Source organism: Coloeus monedula (assembly GCF_965178545.1).
Source record: "Coloeus monedula genome assembly, chromosome: 2".
In the NCBI taxonomy this organism is placed as follows: Eukaryota; Metazoa; Chordata; class Aves; order Passeriformes; family Corvidae; genus Coloeus; species Coloeus monedula.
Window position 1 is genome coordinate 18,234,542 of NC_138782.1, and position 19,739 is coordinate 18,254,280.

Sequence of the window (19,739 nt, forward strand, 5' to 3'; positions counted from 1 at the left end):
CTAGGAACTGTGGAATTCTCTATCCAATCATTCCAAACTACTTTTACTGCAGAACACGGAGTAGTAGAAGAAGAAGAAGGTTTAGAGAACAACAACAATCCTCCATTTTGATATTTTTTACTCTTATCTATTTACTACAAAGAGAAGCCCAAAACCTCTAAATTTTCACCCTGTGACAATCTTACATAGTACTCTATCACCTAATTCACACCACTGTATTTTCTAGCTCTTGTCTGACTGTTGGTAATTCTTTCCAAGGTTGGAGGCTAAAACAGTGTTGTTCAGGGGGGTAAGAACCCTTAAAAACAGGCAGAGAAATATTCTCGGCACTCTGGGTTCCTACATTCTCTTATTCATTAGTATTCTATCTTCTGCTTGTTAATGATTCTCTTGCTTCTCCTGCTGATTAGTCCCATACTCAGTCTTTCTCTTCTTTTGGGTCCATGGGTTTCCTGGGTCCATGGCCGTGAGTTGGTGGTCACCATCTCCCCCTGCCAGAATTGCCTTTTACCCAACTGGCGCTGATTCCGCACAGTTGCTGAGTTGTCTTTATTAGTTTCTTCCTTATCTTTGGGGTCCTGCCAAATGTCCTTGTGGCCCATAAATTCTGCATTCTTTATGTCCACTATCAGCAGCGCATCCTTCTCCCCAAGCTTTGTTAACCTCCCCCGAGGTCGGAGACCACTGAAACACCTCGAGCCCTAAACCTTAACAAGGTAACTCTTCCCACAGGTATTTTGTCCGACACCTGGCCATCACTCAGGGATTGCTTGTTAGCTGCTGTTTCACGGCTTAAATCTCCTTTCCTGCTGATTAGGCTTGAAAGCATGCGAAGATCAAACGCCGAAGAACGTGCTTTCCTAAGGAAACGTTTAGATTTTCCCCGTTTCGCACCACGGCCAATGGGCACAGACCGGCTGGGCCGGGCGAGCCCCGTCCCGTCCCTCAGCGTTTCCCGCCACAGCTGGGGGGGGGGGGGGCGGGGCCAGTCGCGCGGGTGGCGCGCGCGTGGCGCTGCTTTGGCGCGCAGGGCGGCCCGCGCTTCCCGCCGCGGCCATGTCTCGGCAGAGCACCCTGCTCCGCTTCTTCTCCAAGGCCGCCCCGCCGCCGCCGGCCGGCACCGAGCCCCGCCGCCGCCGCTCCTCGGGGGAGCGGAACGGCCTCCAGGCCGCCGGCAGCCCCCCGGGCGGGGCGGGCCGAGCGGCGGCGCGGCGCGGCGAGAACGGCGTGAAGGGCGCGGGGGGTGGCGCGGCCGCCAAGGCCCCCAGGTACCGGCGGGGACGGGGGAGGCCTTGGAGTGCGGCCCGCGGGAGGGGAGAGGGAGAGGGAGGCGGGACGGGGCTGCAGCCGCCGGCGGTCGGAGAGGGACCCTCGGGCTGTCCGTGTCGAAGCCCTGTCGCCGCCCCACTTCTCCCCCACACTCCTCATTCCCTGGATGTGGTGCCCGGCCGGGCCCCCGGGGCCCGCCTGCAGCGGCCTGTGCTCCCGGCGGGCCTGGGCGGGCGGGACAACGGGACACCTGCGGGGACGGGGGCGTGCGGTCTGGTTTTGCTGTTTGGAAATAGCGTTTGACTCGTGCGCTAAATTTGCTTTCCGTGCTGTAGCATAGAATGACACAGTGGGTTAGACTGGAAGGGACCACAGTGGGACATCTGGCCCAACCTCCCTGCTCGAGCAGGGTTATCCCAGAACATGGCACAGGATTGTTTTCAGACAGTTTTGAATACCTCCAGTGAGGGAGACTCCACCTCTCTGGGCAGTCAGTTCCAGGGCGCAGTCACACACACAGTCAAGAAGTTCCTCCTTGTGGTCTGGTGGAACTTCTGTGCATCGGTTTCTGCCCATTGCCTCTTGTCCTAATGCTTGGTACCACCAAGAAAAGCCTGGCTTCATTTTCTTCGTAACCCCCCATTTGGATATTTAGACACATTGATGAAGTCCCCTCTCAGTCATCTCTTCTCGAGGCTGACCAGGCCCAGCTCCCTCAGCCTGTCCTTGTAAGAGAGATGCTCCATTGCCATAACCATCTTTGTTGCCCTCTGCTGGGCCCGCTCCGGGAGCTCTATGTCTCTCTTGGGCTGAACATCATGATGGCAAGTGTCCTACGTGTCAGCAAAGTGAGTGTCACTGGTTGTTGGGCCACAGCCTGCAGGAGTATCCCAGCCATCCCACACATCTGTCAGAGTGTGGCAGTGGGGTGAAATCTATGGGAAGCAAATAGAAGCTGCATCACATGCTTTGCAGTGCAGACAGAATTTTCTATTTATTCATTTTTTGTAGCCTGAGGGTTTTTTAAGTCTTACTCTTTTCCTTTAGGTGCCTGGTTGATAATTAGTCTCTCCAGGGAAGCTTGTCTTACTTATATACATTGATAATTCATAATACCTAGTCTGCAATCTTTTAGTTAAGGTCTGGTTGGACCCAGGTACTCTCCCTCTCCCTTAAGTGCATGAAGAGTTGGGTTACACATGGCTGTAGGTGGCCCAGCTTGAGGAGAGGGCTTGGACAAGAGACCCCTTCTGATCTCAGCCAGTCTTCTGTGACTGTGAACTCAGAAGAGGCCACAGAGATGCTCAGGGGGCTGGAGCCCCTCTCCTGTATAGACAGTATGAGAGAATTGGGGCTGTTCATCCTGGAAAAGAGAAAGGCTCCAGGGATACCTTAGAGCACCTTCCAGTATCTAAAGAGACCTGCAAGAAACCTGGGCAGCAACTTGTTACAGGGCATGTAGTGACAGGACAAGGGGGAATGGCTTCAAACTGTAGAGAGGAGGTTTAGATTAGATCTTAGGAAGAAATTCTTTGCTGGTAGGTTGGTGAGACTCTGGTACAGGTTGCCCAGAGAAGCTGTGAATGCCCCATCCCTGGAAGTGTTCAAGGCCAGGTTGGATGGGGCCTGGTGTAGTGGAGGGTGTCTCTGCCCATGGCAGGGAGTTGGGACTAGATGATCTTTAGGGTCTGTTTGAACTCAAACCATTCTATGATGAAGCTCTAGCTCTGTGGGGATCCAGCAGAACTTGGAGGAGCAAATCAAAAAAGTTTAGGAGACGGTGGTGTGGAAGAACTGTGTAATCCAGGTTGCACCCCCTGGGAGCCTTCCAAGACCATAAGAGGGCAAAATGCTCAGCAGTGGTGTGCAGTTATATTTACAAAGAGCTGTTCTAAATGTCTGTGTTCCTTAAATGACACATTTGTTGTCTCTGCAGTGTGTCCTGTGAGTACTCTCCTGGGGACTTGGTGTGGGCCAAGATGGAAGGTTATCCCTGGTGGCCATGTCTCATTTACAACCACCCCATTGAAAGAACAATAGTCAGAGGAAAAGGAAAATCCACTCGTATCCATGTGCAGTTCTTTGATGACAGCCCTACAAGGGGTTGGATCAGTATTAAATACCTGAAGCCATATAAAGGTAAGAGATAGAAACAAAATTTCTTAAAATGGAAATACAGGCTTGGAATATAGGATATGTTATTCTCCATAAAGAGCAGCAAAACCAAGAGCAGAATTGAGCATGTTTTGTGCTAAGTGACAAGTTTTTGAGGGTTGCAGGTACATTTGTGTTTATACAGTTCTTGAAACAAGACACTAAGCCCTTTTGTTTATTAGATTAGAACAACTAACTAAGCAAACTTAAAGCTTGTTTATGTTTTAAAGGTATTTCCTTTATTTCTCCCATTAGTATACAAAGTATGTAAAAGATAAATCCAGTGTTTCCACTTTTAGCCCTGAAATCCTTAAAATATTAGGAATATGAAACCCAGTTTTTAAGCAGCTGTTTGGGAACTGCAGTTTGTCCAGAATTAAAAGGCTAGGCCCAAGATACTGGGTAAATAAAATTACTTCTGCTGTGGTTCTTTTAAGCAATGCAATGATTTTGTAAATTAAATATATAACTTGAGAATTGAGTGTTGGTGAGGACAGTGCTTGTAGTTACAGAGCAGAGTTGGTGTTTGTTGTATTGAAGAAATGACTTGGCTAACTAGTGAAAATCAAATATAACCAAGAATTAACGTTTTGCATAATCCTCACCTTTTTAATAATCATAATCTGTTTTTCCCTTTTAGTCATGATTTTACTGCTGCTGAAAACTGAATCATTGGCTGTAAACTGTCATGTGTAAATCATGTTGCTGTAAACTGTCTTGTTAGTCAATCAATTACTTCATATGTAATACAGTATTTCTGATACCCTGTAGGATTTGCTTGTGTCACTGAAAAAAACCCGAATTTAAACAGTTTCTTCCTTTTTCCAAGTCAGAGTTCCATCTCATGATCGTGTAGCTACATTTCAGTGTACTGCACTTCAGCCATAGTTTTAAATTAAAATGGTAATGTTCTTGCCATGAGTGTTAGCATAATTTATTGCAAGTAAATTGGTCCATGGTTTATGTGTGTCTTTCCTGAAAGTGTTTGAGAAGAACCAAAGTATTTTAAGAGCTTACAGGGTCACTTAGAAGCAAATATAGTTAAGGGGAATGAATCTGTTTACCGAAAGAAAATTGCCAAAAAGTAAGAGGTTTAAGCACAGATATATACAGGTCTATCCACAGAAAAACTGTTGAATGCAGAACAGAGTAAAAATATTTAAAATACCTGGTTTGCTTTAAAATTCAAACAAAAAGCATCTTTGTATACAAAGGAAGAGTGTTAGAGTCTTTGGGTAAGAAAACGGAGAAGTTTCTTGGGTTGTGTTATTTTTTGTACCTGAGTAAACACAGACTGCACAGGGCCTCTGACAGGTGGGCATGAAGAAGTGGGAGGTGCACAGCAGCTGATTAAGTGAATATATGCAAGTGTTGCACTTTTAAGTGTGCAGTATATGAGGAGATTTTCTTCTTCCCATTGTTCAGTTGCATTTAATATTAATGCAAAATATCTTCAGACTGCCTCACTGCATTTGGGAAACTAAAAGGGAAATCTGGGTTGCTAATGTGTTGCCTTTTTGCTGTAGAACAGCTACTTGTAACTCCCTGCTTTGCTATTGCAAACTCCCAGATGATTGTAAGAATATTGTTTGAGTTGAGAGGTATTTGTCCTCCTCCGAGTCAGCTGCCTTTTGTCTGCCACTGGCTTAGAGCTGAAGCTTCAGTTGGTAGTGGTGGATAATGGGATGCACAAGAGTGGGAAAAAGGACCCGTCCTTCTTAGAAATCAGTCTGCAGATTGGTTGGCTTTGGGTTTGTGTTGTGTGCAGGTGGTGCCGTGGTGCTCAGGGGCTGTGCAGGAGGATGAGGGAATGGAGCAGTTATTAATAGCAGGCTTTGTTCACTGCCCTGCAGTGTCAGGCTGAGTGGCCAGTGCGATTGGCCATCAGCTAATCTGGCTAATGGGCTGGGGCTGGGTGCCTGGCTGCACTTACAGCAGCAGTTTGGAGGCCAGCAGAGCTTTCATCAAGAGCTCTGTGCCACAGGTGGCTTGTGCCTAGAAAGGGAAGTTAACTCAGTGGTTGAACTTACCTGTCATTGCTAAAACAGCCCTGTGGTCTCAGCCAGGTCTGTGTGCACTGCCAGTGTGAAGCGTTAAATTCACCACTAACTACAGTGTGAGGGTGTTCAGAGCTCAGCTTAGGAGTGCTCACATGTGCTAATGAGCTACAGAAATAGAAGCCATTCTTGAAGTGTTCCTGTGGGTAGGCTTTTCATTTGTGAATGTGTATACTTTCCCCAGGGGTAGTTTATCAGGCTGAGTGAGTGATAGGTTGCTGTATTTAAGATGTGGTGGGAATGGCTGGTAACAGCACAGAATGTTAGTTATCTGAATACATTTAACAGTGAACTATGAACACTGGCTAAATGCTAGACTGCCTTCAGTTCCTAACAAATCTGTGGTTTTTACAGGTTCATCAGATGGGGAGACAATGAAGGGAGGTATGTTTTACAGCACAAAGCCTGAAATTAAAAGAGCCATGGTGTTGGCAGACGATGCCATGAACAAAGATAAAACCAAGAGGCTTGAACTGGCAGTATGCAATGAACCTTCAGACACAGAGGAGGAGGAAGAGGAAGAAATGGAGGTAAAATGTTTCTTAATTGCTGTCATTTTCAGAAATATTGCTAGAACTTAGAAGCTGTGACTTGGAACTAAAGACGGAATATCCTGAAGTTCTCTGGTACAGTAATCACAGCTTATCTCCTCGTTAACCATGCACACATATGTATCCATGTGCCTTTTTTTGTACTGCTTCTGTGTTGTCAGGTCATATTCCGGTCTCTCATCTTTTCTAGTTGGAAAGACAAATCTCTCTGGTGTTCTGTATGGTAAGGACTGACCTCAGAATCTACCTTATTTCTCTGACTCTCTTCACTCATCACTCCCTGGTGACCTACTTTTTCACTCAGAAATGCTTTTTTCTGGTGCATTGTTTTATCTTCTCTATCTGCTATTCATAGTCCAAGTTGCCCTAAGTTTGATCTGAAGTTTTAGTGTGTCATAATGTATCAGTTTCTAGCTTTTTGAGTATTTGTCTAAGGCATTAAATTGAATTTTTGGAGCCTGCCCTCATCTTGTAGAGTAGCACTAAAATAACAGTTCTCGCACTGTTAACACCAGTCTGTTGGTGGAGTAACTAAAAAGTGATGTTTTATTGTATTGTATTCGTGTTGGGTTGATTGAACTATTATTTCAGTAGCACCATATGCCTTGGAATAGATCTCTTTGGAAACTAATGGTATGAGGAAACTCAGTGGGATGGTGGTTTCCCTTAGCTCCTCATCTACTCAGTGTCCAGTGTGACAGTGCCCTGAGGGACAGGTGCCACTCCAGGCACTGTGTTACGTGCAGTGGCACTTTGTACTCACTACAGTCCCTCCGCTGCTGGTTTTCCAGAGCTGTCACTGGAGTTATTAAAGTTTGAGGCTGGAAAGGCAAATAATGGAGTTGCTTTTCTTTCTCCTACACATGCCATATTCTTTTTTGTGCAGTTTTAAGTGTTTTGTTCATCAGCATCACATATGCACAGTAGTGAATGAGACTCTAAAGAACACAAATAACAGTAATTATGCCACTGGCTAGTAGCAGTTAGTTATCCAGAAAAAACCTGAGTTCTGTTAAGGCGAATGGAATTGGCTGGGGCTCTGCTCTCTCTTGCTTGAAGTATCATAGCTACTGCGTTATTGCACATTTTTGCACTTTTTTATGCAGCAGTGTCTTTGTAGCCAGAATTATCTGCAGATAAAATAATTACTTTTCCAGGAGATGAGTGAAAATGCATCGGGCAACAGTGAAGACTGCAATAGTGAGGAGGATGCGAAAAGTAATAAGCGAGTGATGAGCAGGGAAAGAGCTGTAAAAGCCAAGAGAAGGAGAGTGCTGGATTCTGACAGTGACCACGATGGCTCTGATGTGGAGTTCAAGCCTGATGGGAAAGAAGCAGCAAGCAGTGAGGAAGGCAGCAGTGGGGTGGATGAAAATGAGTCTTCTGACACAGAGGCAGAGAGTGTTGCAGAGAGCCCCGTAAAAGTCCCTTCTAAACGAAAGAGAGGAGAGGTGAAAAAGCCTGCTAAAAGGAGTAGCTTGGGAAATGAATGTTCTGAAACACCCAAAAGAGCCCCAACAGTCTCCTCAGAAGCCAAGTCTAAGCTGACATCGTTTGCAGCACCTGAAAGTTTTGAGTCTCAAGCAAATGCTAGCAGTGGAGGCACTGGTGGCTTCTCAGTGTGGGAGCACGAAAAGCTTGACTGGCTGCAGGAAGGGAAGAGGAAGGATGCGCACAGGAGGCGCCAGGGTGACCCTGATTACGACCCCTGTACTCTGTATGTGCCTGAGGATTATCTCAACAAGTGCACGCCGGGGGTGCGGAGGTGGTGGCAGCTCAAAAGCCAAAACTTTGATGCTGTGATTTGCTACAAGGTTGGAAAGTTCTATGAGTTGTATCACATGGATGCAGTCACTGGCGTGAATGAGCTGGGCCTGATCTTTATGAAGGGCACTTGGGCCCACTCAGGTTTCCCAGAAACTGCATTTGGCCGGTTCTCTGATGTGCTGGTGCAGAAGGGCTACAAGGTGGCGCGCGTGGAGCAGACGGAAACGCCCGAAATGATGGAAGCACGCTGCAAGTCAACGGGCCACTCCACCAGGTTTGACAAGGTGGTGCGCCGGGAAATCTGCAGGATCATCACCAAGGGAACCCAGACCTACAGCGTCATGGACTGCGACCCCTCTGAGAACCACAGCAAGTTCCTGCTGTGCGTGAAGGAGAAGGACGACTCGGCCGGGACGCGCGTGTACGGGGTCTGCTTTGTCGACACCTCCGTGGGCAAGTTCCACGTTGGCCAGTTCCCAGACGACCGTCACTGCTCCAGATTTAGGACTTTGGTAGCTCATTACACTCCTGTGCAGGTGCTGTTTGAGAAGGGGAACCTGTCTGTGGACACACAGAAGATACTGAAGGGCTCACTTGTTTCTTGCATTCAGGAAGGGCTGACCTCGGGTTCCCAGTTCTGGAATGCATCTAAAACACTAAAAGTCCTTCTTGAGGAAGGATATTTCAAGGAGAAGCAGAATTCTGAAAATGGGTGTTCTCTGCCCTCTGTAATCAAATCTCTGACTTCAGAAAGTGACTCCCTGGGATTAACTCCTGGCGAAAACAGTGAATTAGCTTTGTCCGCTCTTGGGGGATGTGTCTTCTATCTCAAAAAATGTCTGATTGATCAGGAGCTGTTATCGCAGGCAAACTTTGAGGAATATGTCCCTGTGGATATCACTACTGCAAAAACCGTGAGTTCAAGTAGTTTGTTTGCCAGAACCAGCCAGCGGATGGTGCTGGATGGAGTCACCCTGATGAACTTGGAAGTCCTGCAGAACGGAACCAATGGAAGCACAGAAGGTACTTTGTTGGAAAGGATTGATTCTTGTTGTACACCATTCGGGAAGCGACTCCTGAAGCAGTGGCTCTGCGCTCCGCTTTGTAATCCTAAATCCATCAACGATCGTTTGGATGCTGTTGAGGACCTCCTGGCAGTGCCAGATAAAATGTCTGAAGTCAGTGAGCACCTGAAGAAACTGCCTGACCTTGAAAGGCTGCTCAGCAAAATTCACAGCATTGGGTCACCACTCAAAAGTCAGAACCATCCTGACAGCAGGGCCATCTTCTATGAAGAACTCAAATACAGCAAAAAGAAAATCGCTGACTTCCTGTCTGCCCTGGAGGGATTTAAAGTAATGAATGAAATTGTCGATGTCATGGAGGAGGTTGCCAGTGACTTCAAATCCAAAGTCCTGAAGCAGCTGGTCACCCGCAAGGCCAAAAATCCCGATGGCCGCTTCCCTGACCTGAGTGCAGAGCTCACGAGGTGGGACACTGCCTTTGATCACAACCAGGCTCGGAAGACAGGAGTGATTACCCCAAAGGCAGGTTTTGACCCCGATTATGATGGAGCACTACAGGATATCAAAGCTGTCGAGGAAGATCTTCAGAAGTACCTGGATAAGCAACGCAAGCTGCTTGGGTTCAAATCTGTGCAGTACTGGGGGACAGGCAAGAACCGGTACCAGATGGAAATCCCAGAAAGTGCCATATCTCGTAATCTGCCCGAGGAATACGAGCTGAGGTCGAGCAGGAAGGGATACAAGCGCTACTGGACCAAGGAGATTGAGAAGATGCTGGCTGCGATGGTGAATGCCGAGGAGCGCCGCGACGCCGCCCTCAAGGACTGCATGAGGCGCCTCTTCTACAACTTCGACAAGAACAGCAAGGACTGGCAGACAGCTGTGGAGTGCATTGCTGTGCTGGGTAAGAGCTCTGCCTCGTTCTGGCACACAGTAAGACTACCCCTGTGGTGATGAAATCTGATCTGGGTAAGCTTGTTGCCAGCTTTTAACTTGTAGGTTGAAAACTCTTGATTGTGGTCAACAGCTTTGGTAATTAACAGTGATTCCCTGTTTCCTTCCTGTCGCTAAACGGCAGAACAGTTGCTGGGCCTTGATGTTTGCAAACTCTTTCTTCATTCCTGTTGTGTGGTTGTAGGTGTGCAGCTATTTCTCCCAGTTCAGCGTAGCCTCGTGGGCCTCACTGCTTCCAGAGTCTTGTGTATGGATTAGTGGCTTCTTATTAAATGGAGGTATAAAAATCTAACCTGTTGGTAAGCTTCTTTCCATCTGAGCAGGCTGCTCTCTCAGCAGCCCTTAAGAATAAAAAATTGCTCAGTGTCAAGCCTTGGAGAAAGTAGTCTAGTAGAAGATTTCCTTGCTTAAATTTCTGGGATAGAGCAGACTCTTGTATTCCCTTCTCAGGATTGGCATACTTCTGTCCTGTGGATTTTCTGCTGAGATGAGGCACTCTGGGATGTCTTTGTTCCAGGGGAAAATGAAAGCACTCTCTGAATGCCACTAGAGCAGAAAAGGGAGGACAGGCAGGCAGGGAGTGTTGGCTGGGAATGGATTTGCTGGGAGAGCTGGGAAGCAGTCACATCAGCTACACCACAGCCCAGGGCAAGTGCTGAATTGGTTCCCAGCAGAGAGGAATTCCATATCCAGGCTCAGCTGTACTGTGTGTACATAAAGCCTCTAAAAGTCATAAAAGTCATTTCATAGGTGATCAGCTTTTAGAACCTCAGGGCTCAGCTAACTGAGGGGATTTGTTTTCTGCTGGACCAACAGAGTTTTAATATTTATATGGTTTTCCTCTGGCCACTTTCAAGCAGAATTACAATTCTTCACAAAGTAATTCCCGTCACAAAAGCTGATTTCCTCCGTACTTGTTCTAAATGAAAAAATGGTAAGAAAATGATATTTTATACATGCATTTCCGAAGTGGAATGATGTGGATTTTAAAGACTTCTAAACGAAAAAAATCTAGAGGGGAGGATTTTTATCCTGATAGCTGTAGAAATCTGGAAGGAATGAGGAAAGGCAGTGGAAATACCTCACCTTTTACTTGTTCTGGAGTGCTACTTGGGAGTGCTACTTGGGCGTTTCCCTTACGAGGAAAATGGAATGAAATAGAAAATGTTGTCTACAAAATTAATGTTCAATGAGTAAATGAATTCCAGTGTATGAAGAAATTTGAAAGTGTGACTGACTGGAATCTCTCCTAATTTTCTAGATGTCTTGATGTCCCTTGCTCACTACAGTCAAGGTGGTGATGGACCCCTGTGCCGACCTGTAATTCTGCTGCCTGTGGAAAATGCTCCTCCCTTCCTGGAACTTAGAAATTCCCGCCATCCGTGCATCACAAAAACTTTCTTTGGGGATGCTTTTATTCCCAACGATATCGTAATTGGCATCAAGGATGAAGGCAGCAGCAGTGAGGCCTCCTGTGTGCTGGTAACCGGCCCGAATATGGGTGGCAAATCTACGCTTATGCGACAGGTGATTGTCAGGTGTTCCAGGGTACCTCTGGGGTTTGGGTAAGGGAATTATAGGGCCTGGCTATTATGGGTATCACAGGAGGTCCCAGAAGTGGCTTTCAGGGTGTGCAGCAATTGCACGGGCAGGTAGAAAATGCCCACGTTGAGACAGATTTTCTACTTTAGGGGAGGACAAGTTTTATTTCTCCTAGGAAAAGTGGTTGGGAAGAAGTGATAGGAGTACCTTTTATCTTTTTCAAGTCCCAGGACTTGGTATCATCTTGCCAAACATACTTCTGCAGGTTGAATGAGATGAAACTAGACATCAGCAGGGAGGTTGCTCTGTAAACACTGCTTGCTGTGGTAATTTGTGTTTTGAAGGCTTTCAGAGTGGTTCAGTCCTGCCAGAGATGATGCTGCTGCAGCCTGGAGCTGTTAAAGCAGCAGGAAGCTTTATGTACTCCAGTCCTTGTTTTAGGGGAAACACAGCTTCCTGCCCTTGTTGTGTGTGAGGAGCTGAAGCTGCAAGCGCTAGTGAAAATGTGTGTGTGCCTGTTTGCTGTGCAGGCTGGTCTCCTGGTGGTCATGGCCCAGCTGGGGTGCTACGTGCCCGCGGAAGCCTGCAGGCTCACGCCCATCGACCGCGTGTTCACGCGGCTCGGCGCCTCCGACAGGATCATGGCCGGTGAGTGTCTGGCACAGCTGCACGAAGGGCTGGTGCCGCCAACGCTCTGCTCTTGCTCCCAGTGGCAAGTTGGAAAGGGGACAGTATTCTGGGCACTCTTTTCTCTTGTTGTTCAGAGTGGAGACAGGATTGTAGTTTCTTTGTTTCTTTCTCTGCGTGTCTGTTATTTTTGACAGACACACAAGATCACTTTTTAATGAATTTTAATACTAAAAGCCAAACTCCCAGCCAGATGCAAGTCTGAGGAATATTTTTGTAGAATTGATTATATTCTACTCACATTGGTATCTAAGTGTTCTGAAACAGGACAGTGATGTTTGGGCAGCTGTTGCACAGGAGTTGTTTTTGTACCTTTTTGCAAGGACTAGAAGTCCCTTGTTTCAATCAGAATGCCTTATGTTTGAAATCTGATTTCTTCTGATGAGTAGGAGGGGCAGGTGTCCTTCTTGGAAACAGTAGTTAGAGTATTTTGTTGCTTTAATGGAGGGGAAGACACAAGTGGAGGATGACATGACAATTGGAAAGGGAAAGTCTGCCAGTGGTGGTGGGCAAAGTGCCACTGGCCTAGAAAAATAAAATTATTGCGGTAAGAAGAGTAGTGTTGCTGCTCATTTAAGGAGGACACAGATTTTCTGTGATCTCTCTGCTGAAAAATGTGGGTCAGTGAATATGAAAGGAGTTAAGCCCACTGAACTCATTGCACAGAAGGAATTTGGAAGTGAATCATTCAGAGTTCTTAATTAAAAAAAATATTTACACTTCCCCAAATCAAGGCTTTTCTTTGCAGCTAGAGAATGTTATTAAGGCTTTCTCTGCCCAGCTCGTCTCCATTTTGTTTAATTTCAGTACAAGAAGGAGTCAAAAGTGTGGAAGAATACTTAAGTGCTTATGGTAGAGATGAGAACTGCCCTTCCTTCATGAGAGATGGTCTAGCAAAATGTAGCATTTTCAGTTTTTTTTCAATTAGCTGAGAACCATACTTCTGATTTAACATTTCAGATTGTGAGGGTGAACACGTCACAGAATGAGCTTTGAAATCTGTCCTTGATGCATTTGTTTGCACACTGTGTAGATAGGAAAGCACAGCAAGAGTTGTTCCATGGCAGTCACTTTGTAATGGATGTCAGCAGGACTTTTATGAAGTTAATTTTTTTAGTAAAGCAATTTTTAAATTGCCTGTACAATTTTAGGGCTTTATTTTCTAAAGATAATAAATGGTTATTCTTAAATATTGTTAAAAACATATTAAATCTTGGACATTTCTTTAAATAAGCACAGAAAATTAGGATTGGTGGACACTGCTTAATAATTCATGTTGGAAAACTTAGGTTAGAGCAAAGCAGTGCTCGTGCAGCATGAGTACAGGAAATAAATGCTTCCCTTTAATGGAATAAATGGCAGTAATTGCTGCTACTTGTGATTATTTGTAATGAACCCCACAAGGAACTAGTAAATCCTGACTTTGTAAGTGTGGCTTTATCATGTGTAAGGGTGTGAATAATTGCCTACTTCTGCTTGTAATCTGCTAATTTCAGGTGTAAATTTCGGCCCTTGTATTATCTGGTTTGCTGAAAAGCCCATGAGATGCTCAAGCCTTAGCAGCAGAATATTGCTTTTGTCATACTTGGTTCAAGGGGAGTGCATACAAATAAAGCCTTTATTATCCAGATAGTTCCCTCATGACATCACAACGAAACCAGTAATTCCAGTCTCTCAGTCTTTAACTTTCTGCTTGTTTTTTTTACTGGAAAGCCACACACACCTGAGGCCTACCCTGTGCATTTAGAGCAAGAACCACTACAAAAGGGACAAAAATTCTCCCCATCTTGTATCCTTTGTGCCCCTCTTTTTGTCCAGTTGGTACTTTTGACAGGTGCTATTAAAAGTAAACAGGTGTGTTGCCCTTAAAACTTAATTAATTGTGCTTGTGCCTGTACCTGTACTCTAAAGGAGCCAAAACTTGTTTTTTCTGGCAAATGGGAACCTGCCATTTTCACACTGGGAAAAAAGTGTGATGTTTTTGTTCATCTTCAGTTTGCTATTGAGTTTCACTTTAGCTTAACCCAAGATAGTAGTGCAGATTAAATGAGGTTTTAGTTGTGGTTCTCTGACTACTTAATGGCCTTTTTTTTTTTTGTCATTTCCTTTAAAGGTGAAAGTACCTTCTTTGTTGAACTGAGTGAGACTTCCAGCATTCTCCAGCATGCAACAGAGCATTCCCTTGTTCTCGTGGATGAACTGGGTAATTAGACTATTTTGTAATAGATGGAAACTAAATCTGAGAGATTAAAGACTGGCTGCAAGGTTTTTAGGCTGTCTGAATGGCAGCCAAGTACACAGGGCCAGTTTCATCTTAATGCTGCTGGTGTTTAACTGGTCAGTGTCTCAACCTCTCTAACAAACACATCTTGGGTGCCCTGGGAACCCATCACCACCTCCCACCCTCAGTCATCATTACCCTATTTCCAGCTGTGGTTTCCTGCTTTTCCTTTGCATAATTACTTGCAGCAAACCTCAGGAGAGCATAAACATCTTGTTTCTGCAGTGCAGAGGAGGGTGATTGTTATGGGGCCAATACTCTCTCACTTCCCAGAGATGGCTCTCACCCCTCACTGCTGTTTGTCTGCCCTCCATACAGTGGGGAGGGGAAGAAACAAACACCGCAACTGCACTGCTGCACGTGTCTTCAGGGTGCCTGTCTCTCCAGCAGCACGTGAACTGTGGATTGACATTACTGTGCCACTCGTGTTCCCAAGTGTGCCAACGCTGTCCCGTTGTGTCCCCAGGCAGAGGCACAGCCACGTTTGACGGAACAGCCATAGCGAGCGCGGTGGTGAAGGAGCTGGCGGAGAGCATCCGGTGCCGGACGCTGTTCTCCACTCACTACCACTCCCTGGTGGAGGACTATTCCCACAGCGGGGCTGTGCGCCTGGGCCACATGGTACGTGTGTGACGATGGGATTCTCCTTGTGGGATTTCCCCTGCTTTTCTGTGCTCTCCTGCCCCGAGTCACGGGTGTTTGAGAACAGGACATGACGTCCCATGCATTTCTTAGGCTGCAGGTCAGTACTGCAAACGCTTGACTTGTGACTTGCTCTTCCCAGGCATGCATGGTTGAAAATGAGAGTGAAGATCCGAGTCAGGAAACAATTACGTTCCTGTACAAGTTCATTGAAGGAGCCTGCCCAAAGAGCTACGGCTTCAATGCGGCAAGACTTGCAGATATTCCAGAGGATGTCATTCAGAAGGGGCACAGAAAAGCCAAAGAATTTGAAAAAACAACCCTCTCACTTAGAGTATTTAGGTAAGGCCCTGGGTTTCTGTACCTAAGTTGCAAATGGTTTACAGGCATCCATTTTAACATTTGGGCAGTGGCTTTTGCTCAGTCACAGCAAGAGGGGGCAGTTACAATTACTTTTGTGAACATCAGATGTTCAGAGGGAGGGAGGGAGGTACTATGGGAGGGCAGATACGATGAGCAGTATTTTAAGCCTTGGGCCACTGTGCCCATGTGAATTTGCACACAGAGGTGCTACAGGGGGACACTGCTGGCAGCCTTTACCCCAGGCCCAGCATCCATATCTCCGAAAGCTGTTGCAGGAATGGGAATCTTAAGCTCTACCCCTCAGTGTCCCATGTCAGTAAAAGTGGTTATTTCCCTCAGGTACCTGTGCCAGGTGGTGGATGGAGCAACCAGTGATGCAAACGCGGTTCAGAAACTCACAGCGATGATCAACCGGCTTTAGGAACTCGCATGGGTTTCTCAAGAAGGTGGGAGCAGACAACATTATGATCTAATAAACTTTATTTTTTAAAAATGACCATTTTTCCATTGTCTTTCCTAGGAAATTAAACCCTTTAATTCATACCTACCCTCTACATAATGGTTATTGAGTACTCCACAATATATTAAGTCTAGATGTTATGGTACATGCATACACTTTCAGGCTGTTGATTACCCACTGTCACCAATACACATAAATGGAAAAAAGCTATGAAACTGTATAGGGCTGTATATATACTTGTCTCAGCTTCATTAGAGCAGGAAATTGCTGTGATTTCCAGCAGGTTATGTAAGTAATGTCCAGACTGTTCAAAAAAAACTATGAACAGAGTAAAGTACAAGACTGTTTTGAGGAGACTTTCTACTGCGTACTTTAAAACATAGTAAAATTTCTTTCACAAAACTTAGTTACATGGGTACTTTGTTTTATAGTGCATTATAGTCTAGGAAGTCTCATTAAAACACTCGCTTTCCTTTCTTTTGTTAGGGTTGTTTGAGTACAGACTATTGCTGGGGCAGGGGAGGAGATTATTCTAACTTCAGAGGACACCAGAAAAATTGCTGGATATAATTTAAGATTAGTGTTTTCTCTTTCATAGAAAGAACGTACATACTGGGACATGAGTACAGTTACAGCAAGTCTAGGTGTGCTAACAAAACAGGACACATTCAAGTACAATAAGATTTTTTGCTTGAAATTAGAAACAAACTACATGAGATTAAAGCATTAAAATCATATTTCTCAATCTGAATAAATGTTAAAAAATCAAAAGAAATGCAGAAGTGCTAGCTCACATTTTTACCATGTTACAAAAGCAATTGGTACCCATGTCCATAAAGGCAGCAACAAAGAATGCTGCTTGTCTACAGAATAGTACTACTGCAAATTGGACTGCGTTTCAATGCTACTTGTAAAAACACCAGCTCTCAGAAGTTGGTATCTGTACAAAATTGCAGCTTATTTTTCTTCACTTCTGTCCCTTCAAAGTCTTTGTTTACACAGTAATGCTAAAACGCCCAGTTCTGTTATCCTGAGTCAACATATTGCCACTTTCTTTTTTGGTAGGTTGAGCTCCATAGTGTCAACACCTCACACATCCGCTTTAATACAGTCTCTTTCTGCAGAAATGGGCAAGTGTAACTTCCTCCAAAAGAAAAGTTTTAATAGTTATGATATTAGAATGGCAGGACTTTCTCTCTGAAAAGGAATTCAGTTGTGCTGCAATGTATTAGATTCTATAGGTGGAGCAGAGTCATATAGTGTATCTGTATCATGTGTAGGCTCTCCGGCGAGCGTACAGGGATTGGACAGTGTTCCAGCACCACAGTCACAGAAAAACCTACAACACAGAGAGACAGCTCTTAGTGGCCATTCCCTCCTGCTCCTGGAGCAGCCCCACGCCCTGCTGGAAACGTACCTATCATGTCTAATGAATTCTACGTCGTGTCCTTGATGGCACTTCTTGATGCAGTTCACACAGATGGCGTTACGGTCTGTGGTGTTGCAGGTGTGACATCTGGAGGGAAAAACAGCACATTAGGCAGTACCAAAACCTGAGCAGCTCTCAAGGGAAGTGCTCCGGGAGGGTGGAGGAGCAGAATTCTATGCATTAAAGGGAAGAGGGTACACAGGACTGTAAAGTTTGAGAGTTTTACATGAACTTGGATTTCACAGCACACTTTTTTGTTACTTGTGTAGCAAATACAGTTGTGCTGTGCAACCCCTTGGGCTCAGGTTTACAGAAACAATCTGTTTTCCTCAGCCCCACAGTTAATTCCAGACAATGGGAACTTGTTTAGTCCTCTTCTGTTGCAGCTGAGAGAGAGCACACATTTGTGTATTCACTGACACCCAGCAACTGTTGTAGGGGCCTTGCTGGAAGAGAAATTGGGTTTATTGGAAAGCCTTACTCTAGGCGATGGGAAAGAACCTGTTACCTGTAGAAGTCATGCATCGGGTAGCTGGTATAGCTTGAGATCTTATATAAACACTGGCCTCTACTGACAGCTTTCTCTATGGCATCTTGATTGTTCATTATTTTGTTATCTGTTGGGGGGAAAAAAAAATCCAGAACTAATCACAGCTGGATCAATGACCTTTTTTTTTTTGCTTGAGGCATTGAAGCAAAGGGCCCATTAGGAACAGTTAGTCCTATACCTACATTTCAGTTCTGGCATTTAAGTATACAAAATCCTCCATGCCCACATGCCCAGAGTGCCATGCACTCCTGAAGCAAGCAACACTTGTTCCTCTTTGCACATGAGGCATAAAATACCTGATAGCCTCTATTTGAATACTCTTTACGAACTGAGCTGTTAATAAATGCTTAGAGACACACAAGCCTTCCTAGCAGGCTTAGGTTTTCTGCTGAGGAGCTTGAAACCCAATGTTTGAAAGCCTCTCATTTAGTGTAAGGCCTTTTACACATCCCTTAGAAAGAGGAAAAGGATGGCTCTTTCCTCAGGAACGTTTAGGAATAAGGTACTTTCCAACACAGTGGAAGTGGAAATTAGGTCTGACCAGCTCTAGTACTTCAAAGATGTGTCCAAGGTACAGTGAATTTGATAATCTGCTCTGTTACTCAACTACCTGATCTTCCATCTAGTACCAAAGTGCACCTCAAAAAGTTTTGCCCGCTCCCAGCAGTATCACAGCACTGACTGATGCCATCAGGAAGCCCAGGAGCTGGGAAGCAGAGAGCCAGAGCTTGTGTTTTAAGGGGTGCAAAGCATCCACAGGAAAAGGTTTAACAGACACAGGCAAGTATGTAAAAATCCTCCAAACGGAATCTTTTTCTTCTAGAACAACTTCCTGGAGCTGTCTGGCATTCAAACCATCATTCCTATCTCGTCCAAGAGGCTCCTGTCTCATGCACACTTCCCCACCATACAAGAGAATTTTATGTACGTAAACTGTTCATATTTTCTGAAAAAAGTGTTTTGGGATTGTGAGTATTCATGCTTTTAGATCCTAAAAGCCAAGTGAGGCATGTTTCTTTACTGGGTACTTGTTTTTGGATATGCAAGAAAAAGACTTTCCATTGTACTAACTCAGAAGTGTGAGATGGCCAAAGATCAGGAACCAGTTCAGAAGTGATTTTGAGAGAAGAGCTTATCACAGTTTTAATATGACAGCAAAGCCTTAAGCTACCTTTGAAAGTGTCTGTCTAAAAATCTTAACACAGCTTAATGTGGCTCATTACCTTCACCTGAACCTTAGTCACAACTCAGCCTAAGGTGGTACCAACTGTGAGCCCCAAAGGGTACGATAAACCCAAGACCCAGCACCAAACAAATGACCAAACACAAGCCAGGAGGACTCGGGCTCACCTTTCATCGTGACATTGACACCAGATGCTAGAAATAAACCTCCAAAGCGGTTGTTGAAAATCTGATTGCCTTCTAATGTTGCAGTCGCATGATTTGTTATTTCAATACCTTTAGTGGGTCAGGGGAACAAAGGGGAGAAAAAAGAGCGGCAAAGTTAAATCCCTGGTGGTTGTGCACTGGTACCTCTCTCGTGATCTACAGCTTGGTTGGTTGGTTGGTGGTTTTTTTAAGCCATCATAAACTCAAGGGGAAGAAAGGCAAATGACACAGCTACAAAACTGCACTGTAATTTGTTACCAAACTAAGGTTCAAGTGCTGCTGTTGAATCCTTTCAAAGAGCTACAGCTGGCATGCATGGTTTCTGGGAGGAACAACACACTACTAGTTTAACTGATAATATAATGGTACTATGATCATGTACATTTTCAAAGGGGATATGATTTTTGGGTTCTTAGAGCTGTCATCTTCATGTACATTTGAAAGTTCTTGTGCACATACCTTACCCTTTTTAAAATATCTTTTAAAAAAAGTTCTCAAGATGGGCACCTAAAATTCATTTCTTTAATTCTTAGCTTTTATCAGTAACCCGTGTCTTCCAAGTCATTTGTCCAGGACTGCTCTTGACAGCAACCTATCCTTCCCCCCCACCACACTGAAA

The 19,739-nt window shown here is 45.1% G+C and overlaps 2 protein-coding genes across 2 annotated transcripts in view; one reads left to right on the forward strand and one right to left on the reverse strand.

Annotated features, from left to right (window-relative positions):
- The first annotated feature begins 999 nt into the window (after positions 1 to 999).
- Positions 1,000 to 15,788, forward strand: MSH6 (mutS homolog 6). The gene is made up of 10 exons (XM_082302953.1): positions 1,000 to 1,268; positions 3,206 to 3,408; positions 5,835 to 6,010; positions 7,189 to 9,727; positions 11,039 to 11,304; positions 11,850 to 11,967; positions 14,120 to 14,209; positions 14,754 to 14,908; positions 15,072 to 15,271; positions 15,632 to 15,788. The coding sequence occupies exons 1-10, from the start codon at positions 1,057 to 1,059 to the stop codon at positions 15,711 to 15,713; spliced, it is 4,041 nt and encodes a 1,346-aa protein (XP_082159079.1). The 5' UTR covers positions 1,000 to 1,056; the 3' UTR covers positions 15,714 to 15,788.
- Positions 15,755 to 19,739, reverse strand: part of FBXO11 (F-box protein 11) — a 68,932-nt gene continuing 64,947 nt past the window's right edge. The window contains exons 20-23 of the mRNA XM_082302954.1: positions 19,082 to 19,189; positions 17,690 to 17,798; positions 17,170 to 17,268; positions 15,755 to 17,091 (exon numbers count right to left, since the gene is read on the reverse strand). Coding sequence (XP_082159080.1) covers positions 16,962 to 17,091; positions 17,170 to 17,268; positions 17,690 to 17,798; positions 19,082 to 19,189 — 446 coding nt within the window. The 3' untranslated portion in view covers positions 15,755 to 16,961. The remainder of the gene's footprint in view (positions 17,092 to 17,169; positions 17,269 to 17,689; positions 17,799 to 19,081; positions 19,190 to 19,739) is intronic.

Bases quoted from the DNA above. Each gene is read 5' to 3' on its own strand.
- MSH6 (XM_082302953.1), top strand. From the start codon at position 1,057: ATGTCTCGGCAGAGCACCCTGCTCCGCTTCTTCTCCAAGGCCGCCCCG. The intron at 6,011-7,188 runs GTAAAATGTTTC...TTACTTTTCCAG, and splicing joins AGGAAGAGGAAGAAATGGAG to GAGATGAGTGAAAATGCATC. The intron at 14,909-15,071 runs GTACGTGTGTGA...TGCTCTTCCCAG, and splicing joins CTGTGCGCCTGGGCCACATG to GCATGCATGGTTGAAAATGA.